Source organism: Chiloscyllium plagiosum, chromosome 13 (genome assembly GCF_004010195.1).
Source record: "Chiloscyllium plagiosum isolate BGI_BamShark_2017 chromosome 13, ASM401019v2, whole genome shotgun sequence".
NCBI classification, from domain to species: Eukaryota; Metazoa; Chordata; class Chondrichthyes; order Orectolobiformes; family Hemiscylliidae; genus Chiloscyllium; species Chiloscyllium plagiosum.
Window position 1 is genome coordinate 55,282,641 of NC_057722.1, and position 12,424 is coordinate 55,295,064.

The window sequence follows — 12,424 nt, forward strand, 5'->3', positions numbered from 1 at the left end:
TTCTCCCCATGTCTGCGTGGGTTTCCTCCCACAATGAACTGCATACATTCATGTAGAACTCTGACCTCAAAAATGAATTTATGTAAAACTCTTTTATCTCACTTTTTAGATTAGAATCAATCTAAACATCAGGTCATAGACAGAGAACACAGGGGGCTAACACCTTCAACATATTGTCTGGCTATCACCATTGTTAAAAGCCTACCCGAGAATGCAAATTTTAAAAAAAGGTTTTGTGATTTACACATGAAAGAAGTGAAACTACCACTGTATTCTAACAGATGAAAGGCTTAACAGACAATCAATTTTTCAATGTATAATTTCAGTTACATCACACTGCAAATTTTTGCTATAAATTCTGTGTTACGGTCGAGCCCTCCACTATCACCTGATGAAGGAGCGTCGCTCCGAAAGCTAGTGTGCTTCCAATTAAACCTGTTGGACTATAACCTGGTGTTGTGTGATTTTTAACTTTGTACACCCCATTCCAACACCGGGATCTCCAAATCATGACTACAAATATGAAGAAAGGTAAGGGGGCACACAGCCAATATAACTGCTATCCCCAATCTTACCTGAGGAGGAGAGTCTTTTTCAACATCAAGCATCCACACAAACAGCTTCCCAACAGGCTTTCACCACCAACAAACAGTTTCTAAAGCAAGACCAAGAGTAGCTGAATATAGAGGCCAAACAAAGAAACTTAATTGGGAAGCTGAACCAAGAGTATCATCAAAACAAAGGACACCCTGGAAGGGAGATGCCAACTAGTGCTATCTGAACAAGATCTTCCAGACACAGGCTGGTTCCATACCAAGGGAGCTGACAGCAAGAACCTCAGCAACTGGGCACACTTCAAAACCAAGTTTTGAGTGGTAAATATAAATTCCTGAGACCCCAAACTTCCGACCTAGTTAGCAGGGAGGGGAACACAGTGCATTGGGACCCAAGTGTAGGAATTCTGATTAAAGAATCTGAAATTAAACGATGAATAAAAACTGAAAGAACTATGGGTGCTGTATAAATCAGAACCAAAAACAAAAATTGCTGGAAAAGCTCAGCACGTCTTGCAGCATCTGTGAAGACAAAACTGAGGAAGGGTCACCAGACCCGAAACATTAATTTGAGTTCTCTTCATAGATGCTGCCGGCCCTGCTGAGCTTTTCCAGCAATGTCTGTTTTTGTTTCTAAAATTAACTCCTGTTGTTTCCTGTGTGTCAGTAGAATAGTGTTCTGAGAGCGGTTATCTAGTTACTCGTATATTTAGAGTTCTACTGTTCTGTGCAGTGATTGTGTCAATTTCCTTGTTTTATTACATTACCTATTTGCTTGTATTAAAATTATCTTTTCTATTTTAAGTAAACGCAGAGATTCTTTTGCCCTGAAACATCTGTCTACTGCCTCTTCATTTCACATTCCCTAAATAAGTCCAGTGTCCAGAACCAGGTATCTGGAGGTGATTTAAACCACTTAAAAATCATGAAACAACTGATTGATAACCAGAACTCTACACAACAGTGCAGCAGTTTCTCCGGAGTGAGTGCCAATGTAGACTATTTGTTAAATAATTAGAATGGGGCTTGAAATATCAATATTTTCACTCAGTGGTGACACAGCTACCAATAAGCCAAAGGTTGGATCTAGTTAATTGAGAAGAAGTGCCAAAATTATCCATAAATTTTAATTTGGATTATGACTCTTTTGCATATATAAATCAAGACATCAGTAAGGGAAAGTTGAAGTAACCCACACTTAATGTTTTGATTTTCCATCACTTCTATCGAGCTTGTAGTAATTTAGGACAATTATTGCCATCAAACAGGAAGATTCTTACTTGGTGAGAATTTATAATCAAAGAGAAAAAAGGCTGGAGTATAATTATTGTGAACCAGTGGGAACCACAATATTGGACATCATTGAAAATAAACTTAGCCAGACAGATCAGACTAATTTAAATTTGGCCAATATCCAGCAAAATACTGAAGTTGATAAAAACAATCATTGCTCCCAAAAAGTATAAAGGCCTTAAATTTGTTTAAAGTTAAAAATCACACACCACCAGGTTGTAGTCCAACAGGTTTATTTGGAAGCACTAGCTTTCAGAGTGCTGCTCCTTCATCAGGTAGCTAGTATTCAACGGAACACTCAAGCCTCTCCACCATAGCAAGTTGGCAATCCATGGAAAGATCTTAGAACCATAGAGTTGTACAGCACAGATCCAGGGGCTGTTTTGGCCCTTCAATCCAACACACCCATACCAACCTGACATCCCAATCTAACCCAGTCCCATTTGCAAGCGTTTGGTCCATAAACCCTCTAAACCCTTCCTATTCATGTACCCATCCAAATGTCTTATATATGTTGTTGTTGAACCAGCCTCCACCACTTCCTCTGGCAGCTTATTCCATACATGCACCACCCTCTGTGTGAAAAGGTTGCCCCTTAGATCCCTTTTAAATCTTTTCCCTCTCACCTTAAACCTATGCCGTGTAGTTTTGGATTCCCTTACCCAGTGAAAAAAGAGCTTGGCTATTGACTCTATACAACCACTTGATGAAGAAGCAGCACTCTGAAAGCTAGTGCTTCCAAATAAACCTGTTGGATTATAACCTGGTGTTGTGTGATTTTTAACTTTGTCCACCTTAGTCCAACACCAGCTCCTCCACATCATTCTATCCATGCCCTTCAAGATTTTATAAACCTCCATAAGGTCACCGTTTAGTCACCGATGGTCCATGGAAAACAGTCCCATCTCATTCAGCCTGTCCCTATAGCTCAAACTCTCCAATCCTGGCAACATCCTTGTAAATAGTTTCTGTGCCCTTTCAAATTTAACAACATTCTTCCTATAGAAGGACAACCAGAACAGAATGCAGTATTCCAAAAATGGCCTAATGTCAGAGAGGCATAGAGCCAGACAGCACAGAAACAGTCCCTTCAGTCCAACTAGTCCATGCTGACCATAATCCCAAACTAAACAAGTCTCAGCTACTTGTGTTTGGTCCATATCCCTCCAAACATTTCTTATTCACGTAATTATCTAAATGTCTTTTAAATTCCAAAATCACTTCCTCTGGACATTCATTCCACACACAATTCACTTTCTGTGCAAAAATTTCCCCCCATGTCTTTTTAAAATCTTTCTCTTTTCACCTTAAAAACTTGCCCCCTCAGCCTAGGGAAAAGACACCGGATACTCACCTTATCTATACCCTCACGATTTTAAAGACCTTTATAAGGTCACTGTCCTATGCTCCTTAAAACTCAAACCCACTACTCCCAGCAACATCCTGTCCATCACTCAGTCAAGTCCTGTACAGCCGCAACATGACACCCCAACCCCTATAGTCAATGCACTAACCAATAAAAGCAAGACATAGAGTCATAGACATGGACAGCATGGAAATAGACCCTTCGGTCCAACCTGTCCATGCCGACCAGATATCCCAACCCAATCTAGTCCCACTTGCCAACATCCAGCCCATATCCCTCCAAACCCTTCCTATTTATATACCCATCTAAATGCCTCTTAAATGTTACAATTGTGCCAGCCTCCACCACATCCTCTGGCAGCTTATTCCATACCTGTACCACCCTCTGTGTGAAAAAGTTGCCCCTTAGGTCTCTTTTATATCTTTCCCCTCTCACCCTCAACCTATGCCCTCTAGTTCTGGACTCCCCGACCCCAGGGAAAAGACTTTGCCTACTTAGCCTATCCATGCCCCTCATAATTTTGTAAACCTCTATAAGGTCACCCCTCAGCCTCTACTCAATACTCTGACCAATAAAAGAAAGCATACCAAATGCCTTTTTCACTATCCTATCTACCTGCGACTCCACTTTCAATGAGCTATGAACCTGCACTCCAAGGTCTCTTTGTTCAGCAACACCCCCGAGGACCTTCCCATTAAGTGTATAAGTCCTGCTAAGATTTGCTTTCCCAAAATGCAGCAACCGTTTTCACTACCCTGTCAACCTGCAACTCCACATTCAAGGAACTGTGAACCTGCACCCAAAGGTCTCTTTGCTCAGTAACACTCCTCAGGGCTCTACCTTTAAGTGTATAAGTCCTGCCCAGATTTGCCTTACAAAATGCAGCACCTAACACTTATCTAAATTAAACTCCATCTGCCAATCCTGAGCTCATCAGCCCATCTAGGAGAAAGTGAGGACTGCAGATGCTGGAGACCAGAGTTGAAAAGTGTGGTGCTGGGCATAACCCGAAACATCGATTCTCCTGTTCTTCGGATGCTGCCTGGCCTGCTGTGTTTTTCCAGCACCACACTTTTCAACTCTGGTCTCCAGCATCTGCAGTCCTGACTTTCTCCTAGTTGATCTTAACCTACTGCGAATCCTTTTGCAAGGATGCCTACCTTGAAGAAGCTCTCCTCCCTCTACAGATTCCTGAAGAAGGGCTTATGCCCGAAATGTCGATTCTCTTGCTCCTCGGATGCTGCCTGGCCTGCTGTGTTTTTCTAGCACCACACCCATCAGCCCACCTAATCAAAGTCCCATTGTACTCTCAGATAACCTTCTTTCCTGTCCACTACACTACCAATTTTGGTGTCATCTACAAACTTATTAACCATTCCTTCTATATTCACATTCAAATTATTCATATAAATGACAAAAAGCAGCGGACCTAGCACCAATCCTTGTGACACACCACTGGTCACAGCCCTCCATTCTGAAAAACTCTCCACCACCACCTTCTGTTGCCTACCTTTACGCTAATTTTGTATCTAAATGACTAGTCCTCCCTGGATTCCATGTGATCGAATCTTGCTACCATGTGGAGTCTTGTTGAACAGATTGCTGAAGCCTTGATTTACAATAACTAATGACATGGCAGATGACAATTTGGCAAATTAATATTAGCAAGTCAGATGCTCCATAGAGAATGACTTGTATGGGCAAAAGAGACAAATCAAAATGTGAACCACTGTTTGTCTCAAATCAAAACGAGGAGGTAGAAGTGTAGTGGTATTGTCACTGAATACCCGGACTAACGCTCTGGTGTCAAGGGCTCGAGTCACAGCATGGCAAATGGTGATATTTGAATTACAAGCTAATCTAAAAACAGAATTGATTGGCCTAAAAAATTTGGTTCACTAATGTCCTTTAAGGAAAGAAAATCCGCCGTTAGATCACCTGGTCTGGCCTACATATGACCCCAGATTCACTGACTCCTGAGTACACTCTGAAATAGTCTAGCACACTACTAGACAGGTCTCCCAGTATCAACCAAGGCACTGGAAACAGCAATGTTGCACAGTACTGTGAATTCACCTACCCACCACCACATTCCCCCACCACTTCACAAACCAGTGATACTTACATTCTGTGCACAATTGAAAGAAACGAAAAAGCATTTGTAGCATTTTTCATCATACATACTGTTAGTGTAACAGACTCTTCTCCAGATTGGATGTTCCAGAGCTTTGCTGTCGTATCCATACTGCCTGTTGCTACTAGAGTACTTTGGGGATTAAATGATAAACACACCTGTAATAGATTTTTGAAAAAAGTAATTAAAAACAATAACCTTTATAAAGAAAAATGCTCAACAGTTTTACATGACAATTAAAAACCACACATTTTTATCAAGCATTTTTCAAATGGCGCCGACTGCCATGGTAGTTTCTGACAGCACTCCTGGTATAATTAACTACCATTTCCAATCACAGAAATAAAAGAACATCACAACTCACAAACATCAGAATCGTGGATCTTTGAACATCATTAGAACTTCTCCACTAAGTTACTAAATGTTCCTTTTAAGCAAGCATTACTTTGTTTAAAATCATTATTCTTGCAGTGTTGCAATGTCAAAGAAAGCACAATAGTAATTGGAACATACATGCTAAAGACATGAAATTGGATGCTGTTATGAACTAAACTGCAGAAGAGTACAAATTGCTATTTTGAAGAGATACAGGTTTAGGGTATCTTTGGTTATGTAATGGTTCCCCATTAATTACTCCACTTTCTTCCAGTTTTCTTTATGCATTCCTTGGCAAGAAGTGTTTTAACCCTTATTATCAGAATTCAAATGACAGGCAAAAGTGGCAGAATAAAGTCTACTATTCTATGCAATGGATGCAAGATCCATATATTTGTCACAAAAACAAACTTAGTACATCAGTATGTTGCCTGGTTCATAAACCTTACGTGCCTTTTAAATAATATATATTGTCATCAAAGGGATTCGGGATTAACATGTTTTTTTTCTTTTCTGGTTTGAATAGAATGGAGATTATATAAAGTTATGTACACTGCAATTAGTTGTTAAGTCTGAGCTCTAAAACCCTGGATTTTAAAGGATCATCAATTGCATTATTTGGTATAATTACTGAAAAGAAGAGCTTTTCAAAAGTCCAGTGTGGTAACATTTCTCTATCCTTAAAATGGCATCTCATATGCAGATATTATTTCCAAAGGCATTAGTAATCCTCTAATTATCTTTGTTCATAATTGAGCTTGTGTATCTAAAGAAATGGCTGTCATGTTAAAATTAATACTTTGCATCGGTTTTTACAATTTAGGATGACCGACAAAGCACTAGAACTACAAGGATCCTAGAAAAATATAAACAAAATAATTTGGTGGATTCAACACAAAATTAAAACTGAAGAATGCAGAAATTAATGAGATATAGGGCACATATGTCTCCAGTTTTCAACTTCAGTATATTAAAAAGAAAGGAAATTGCAGATGTATTGGCCAGATTTTCGAGAGCTCAGCAGATTCAATAATTACACATTTGGATTAGAAAATTTGACATATTAATCCATTCCTGCAGAAGGGAGGGAATTTGGAATCAAGTAACTACAGATCTATAAGCTTGATATCAAGGTGGCGAAGTCCTTTGAATCTATCCCTGGGAAAAGAGTAACTGAACACTTGGACAAGCATGATTCAACCAAAAAGAGACAATATTGATTCATAAAGGATACAATCTGTTTCATTAAGTAAACTTTTTAAAGAAGGTCATTAATATAATGGTTCAGGAGGGTCTAGGAATATTGACAATGTAGATCTACAGAGGAACTTGATAAGATCCCTTACAGAAGACTAAGCAAAAATGAAAACACACTGAACTGGGCATAATTTTCTCACATGGGTCATTGAATATGAAACTGAAGAGGGCTAAGAGGATGTGTATGCTGCAGTATGGCAATTTATACTGGGTTTTAAATAGCTTTTTACTATTAAATTTTTGTTTAGAAGTTATAGTATTATTTTTAGGAGTGTTATAGAACTGAATTAACTTTCAAAAACCAACTCAGGTTGCTCAGGTTCCCAAAGGAAAACAATGTTATTACTGCATAGAAAATGTATATATAGCAAAATAAATAATATGGGAATGGATTAGAAATGCTACACAAACAATTTGGATTTTTTCTTTCCAAACTCTGCAGATGTTGTGACAAATAGACAATAATCTAAGAACATCACAGGTCTCATGAGATCACAATGAAGGCCTAGTTTGAAAAGGTAGGCCATCAGGAAGCTCTGCCGTTGAAGTAATAATCTTGGTCTAATTGATTTGATTGGTACTGCATCTCCCTCATGTAAATAAACACAAGTCAGTGAATCTTACTCAGCTCCACCACATGTAACCCCCAAGCCCCAAAATGTCATCTGCAATTTTCTTGAAAATAAATTAAATAAATTCAACAAAATTATAAAATATGATTTTTTAAAAGAAGTTTTATCATTTAATAAAAAAAGCAATAAAACCAAGGTGCCCTCTTTAAACCTAAAAAAAGAGAAACTTACAATTTCTGCTGTATGTCCACGAAATGTATGGTAACATTTGCCTGTTTCAGAGCTCCATAATTTGCAGGTTTTATCGAATGAACCAGTTGCAATCTTGTCTCTAATTAAAAGTAAGCACACATTGCAACAATGACGCAAAAACTGTGAGGTAAAGATGTAGAGAGTGAATTTCCATTTAGTGGTTCTCCAATCTCCATTGTAACATAAATAGAAGAAGAGAATTATATAAGATGTTCTTAAGAAGTGACAGCCATACTTGTACGAAAAGAATAATGCTGTCCACAAAACATTGAATAGAACATTTCTCTTAAAGTAGCAATGCAGAACAACCTCTATTATCCAAATATCAATTATTCAATTTTCGGATTATCTGACAAGATCTCAAGGTCCCGTAAAAATGCTATCCATTATCCTAACAATCCGTTATCCGAACTCTCAGTTATCCGAACAAAATACTCCCCACCCATCTCATTTGGATAATTGAGGTTGTTTTGTAGATCTTTTATGTCTGATTCACCATATCTAACTTAGTTCTATACTGACCCAACTGCAATGGTCACGTGCACATCACAGAGCTGCCAAGTCAAAACGTATGCTCCTTTTAAAAAAAACCTACCTTTGAGTTACCTTCGTGATGTCAACAGTTTTGAATTGGGTTCTGATGTGGGTTTTCCAATTTGAGATAAGCTGAGGCCAGATTTCTTTGTTGCTGATAAATACTATTCATTATTATATTATATACGACAGCAAGGCTACAGAGCAGCACACTCTGAGCTGTAGAGGGTCAAACTTCATTGCACACTAACATCTGACTATGGAAGTCACATTAACATCACAGCTTATCTCAGAAACACACCTACAAAGTCATTAATTCCTAGCTCTATTTCTTCTCCAAGAACCTTTCCAGTTTCCAACATTAATTGTGCAGAGTTGCGAGTACCACATTAGAGGAAAAATGTGAATGTATTGGAGAGAGTGCAGAAGTATTTTACAAGAGTGGTTCCCAGGAATGAGAAACTTCAATTATGAGGATGGGTTGAAAATGTTGGGGCTGTTCTTGTTAGAGAGATAGCTAAGGGGACACTTGTTAGAGCTTTTCAAAATCATGAGCAGGCTGGACAGAGCAGATGGAGAGAAGCTGTTCCCAATTGTTGAAAAAAGAAAGAACGGGAGGACATAAATTTAAAGTAATGTGCAAACAAAGCAAAGGTGATGTGAGAATTTAGTTAGGGTTTAGAACACATTGCCTGTAAGTGTCATGAACACAGGTTGAGTTGAGACACTCAAAAGGGCACTGGATGATGACCTGCTTAGAAATAGTTAAAAATCATACAACACCAGGTTATAGTCCAACAGGTTTAATTGGAAGCACACTAGCTTTCGGAGCGACGCTTCTTCATCAGTTGATAGTGTAGGCATGATGCGCCAAAATGGCTGCCTTCTGTGCGATAATACTCTAATTACTAACTAAACGTGTTTCCTCAACAGTTTCAGCTAACTTTAAGTCAATGCCCTCTTGTTTTTTTTCACAAGTGGGAACAGCTTCTCCCTACCTAGTCTGTCCAGCCTGCTTAAGATTTTGAAAACCTCTATCAAATCTCTCTCTACAGACAACATTCCCAACCTTTTCAATCTGTCCTCACAACTAAAATTTCTCACTCCTGGAAACATTGAATAGAAAACATTCTATCTGGATACATCAGTGTGAAATGGCAACTGCTCTTCCCAAGACCGCAAGAACTTTCAGAGAATCTTGAATACAGCCCACTCCATCACGCAAGCCAGTCTCCCTCCATTGACTCCATCTGGACTTCCCACTGCCTTGGAAATGCAACCAACACAATCAAAGATCTCTCTCATTTCGGTTATACTCTCTTCCACCCTCTTCTGTCGGGCAGAAGATAAAGAAGTTTGAATACACAGATGAACAGATTCAAAAATAGCTTCTTCTCCGCTATTATCAGACTTCTGAACAGACCTCCTAAATGTTAATTCTGATCTCTCTCTCTCTCTCTCTCTGTCTCTGTCTATGCACCTTCTCTGCGATTGTAACATTGTATTCTGCACTCTGTTCTGCTACCCGGATGTACTTTGCCTGGTGCAATCTGCAAGAACAACACGCAAGCAACACTTTTCACTGAATCTCAGTACATGTGACAACAATAAATCAAACTCAAACTCTCTCCAATACATTCACAGTTCTCCAATAATGTGGTACTCACAACTGTGCACAATACTCCAATACTGTAACAAAACATTTCAGACTATATTTTTAACACTACCTCTTTTCCTGTTGCATTCACTAGAAGCTTTGAAGTCAGAACTATCAAAGCAGATTTGAAATTAACACAAAACATTCCTGATGAAATGATGCGAATGGAGGAAACTCAGTATTTCCTACTGTCACATCGGACAATGTCACTTGAACATTAAGACCATAACAAATAAGGACAGGACTAGGCCAATTGGCCCTCCTAGCCTGATCCATCATCTAGTAAGGTCAGGGTTGATCTGAAACTCCCCATGTCCACATTCCTGCCCTTTCTCCTTAACCATTGCATCCCTTACTAATCAAGCATCAACCTATCTCAGCCTTAAATATACACAATGCCTCTGCCACTATGGTTCTCTGTGGCAAGGTGTTCTAAAGATTCACAACACTCTGATGAAGACAAAGACAAAGAATTTACTGGGCTCTCTTAGAAGAAGAATCATGCTTGCGCTCGAGCTAAACATTTTCCTGAATGCGCAGAATTTCTTATTATCTGTACTCTTGGGTAAATTCGTCAGGTGCACCGTAAACACTGTCAAATGAAAGATCAGTGTGACCATTCTATAATGCTATAAGTACTAGAACTTCTATCATTTCTTGATATCCTACTGCAGCTTCATCAGCCACTGCCATTTCATTGTCAATCACACAAAACTGATTTCACTACCGGATTAGGTGAAGCATTCTGCTTAATCTGATCAGGAAAAAAGGCTGTAAGGAAAACCTTAGAAATATAAATCTGTAAGCCTGGCATCAGTAGTGGGTCAGTTGTTGGAGGTGATTCTGAAAAATAGAATTTACATGCATTTGGAGAGACAAGGACAATTAACATTAGTCAGCATGGTTTTATGTGAGGAAATCATGTCTCATAAACTTGATTGAGTTTTTTGAGAAAGTGACCAAAAAGATTGATGAGGACAGAGCAGTAGATGTTCTTTACATGGACTTTATTAAAGCCTTTGACAAGCTTTCGCATAGTAGATTAATTAGTAAAGTTAGATCACATGGGATTCAGGATGAGCTTGCTATTTGAATGTAAAGTTAGTTTGATGGTAGGAGACAGAGGGTGGTGTTGGTGGCGGAGAGTTGTTTTTCAGACTGGAGGCCTGTAACTAGCAACGTTCCACAGGCATCAGTACCGGATCCACTTTGTTTGTCATTTATATAAACCACTTCGATGACAATTTAGGAGACATGGTTAGTAAGTTTGTGAATAACACTAAAATTGGTGGTATAGTGGACAGTGAAGAAGGTTATCAAACATTACATAGCGATCTTGATCAATTGGGTCAATGGGCTAATGAATCGTAGATGAAGTTTAATTTGAATAAATGCGAGGAATTGCATTTTGGTAAAACAAACAAGGGCAGGGCTTATAAACTATTGGTAGGGCCCTGGGTAGTGTTGTAGAACAGAGAGACCTAGGCATCAGGGTACATAATTCTTTGAATTTCCATCACAGGCAGACAGGGTGGTTAAGAAGGTTTTCAGCATGCTTACCTTCATTGTTTAGAGCTTTGAGTATAGGAGTTGGGAAGTCCTGCTGAGGTTGTACAGGACATTGGTGAGGCTTCTTCTGGAGTACTGTGAGATGTTTTGGTTGCTCTGCTATAGGAAGAATAATATTAAATTGGAGAGGATTCAGAAAACATTTACCAGGATTTAGGGAATGGAGAGCTTGAATTATAAAAATAGGCTGTATAGGCTGGAACTTTTTTTGTAGGATCATAGCAGGTTATTAAGATTTATAAGCTTATAGAGAGTTATAAAATCATCAAGGCCATAGATAAAGGTGAATAGTAAGGTGTAGGAATTTAAAACTAGGGGAATATTTTTAAGGTGAGTGGAGATATTTTTAAAAAGGACATGAGGGGAAACTATTTTACACAGAGAGGTTGGTATGAGAAATGAACTGTTGGAGGAAATGGTGGGTGCAAATACAGTTACAACATTTAAAAGACATGTACTTGAATAAGGAAGGTTAGGAAGAATATGGGCCAAACGCAGGCAAGTGGGATGAGTTTCGTTTTGGAACACTGTGGACTAGTTAGATCAAAGGGTCTGTTTCCATATGTATGACTCTATAAGAGGCAGACGAATCTATTATCTTCACCATGGACATCCAGTCCCTGTACACCTCCATCCCCCATCACGAATGACTCAAAGCCCTCCGCTTCTTTCTTTCCCGCTGTACTAACCAGTACCCTTCCACTGACACCCTCCTTCGACTGACTGAACTGGTCCTCACTCTGAACAACTTCTCTTTCCAATCCTCCCACTTCCTCCAAACCAAAGGAGTTGCCATGGGCACCCGCATGGGCCCCAGCTATGCCTGCCTCTTCGTAGGATATGTGGAACAGTCCATCTTCC

The 12,424-nt window shown here is 39.2% G+C and overlaps 1 protein-coding gene across 1 annotated transcript in view; it reads right to left on the bottom strand.

Moving 5' to 3' along the window:
- Window positions 1-12,424, bottom strand: part of daw1 (dynein assembly factor with WDR repeat domains 1) — a 73,016-nt gene that overhangs the window by 22,373 nt on the left and 38,219 nt on the right. The window contains exons 6-7 of the mRNA XM_043702958.1: window positions 7,783-7,882; window positions 5,398-5,505 (exon numbers count right to left, since the gene is read on the bottom strand). Coding sequence (XP_043558893.1) covers window positions 5,398-5,505; window positions 7,783-7,882 — 208 coding nt within the window. The remainder of the gene's footprint in view (window positions 1-5,397; window positions 5,506-7,782; window positions 7,883-12,424) is intronic.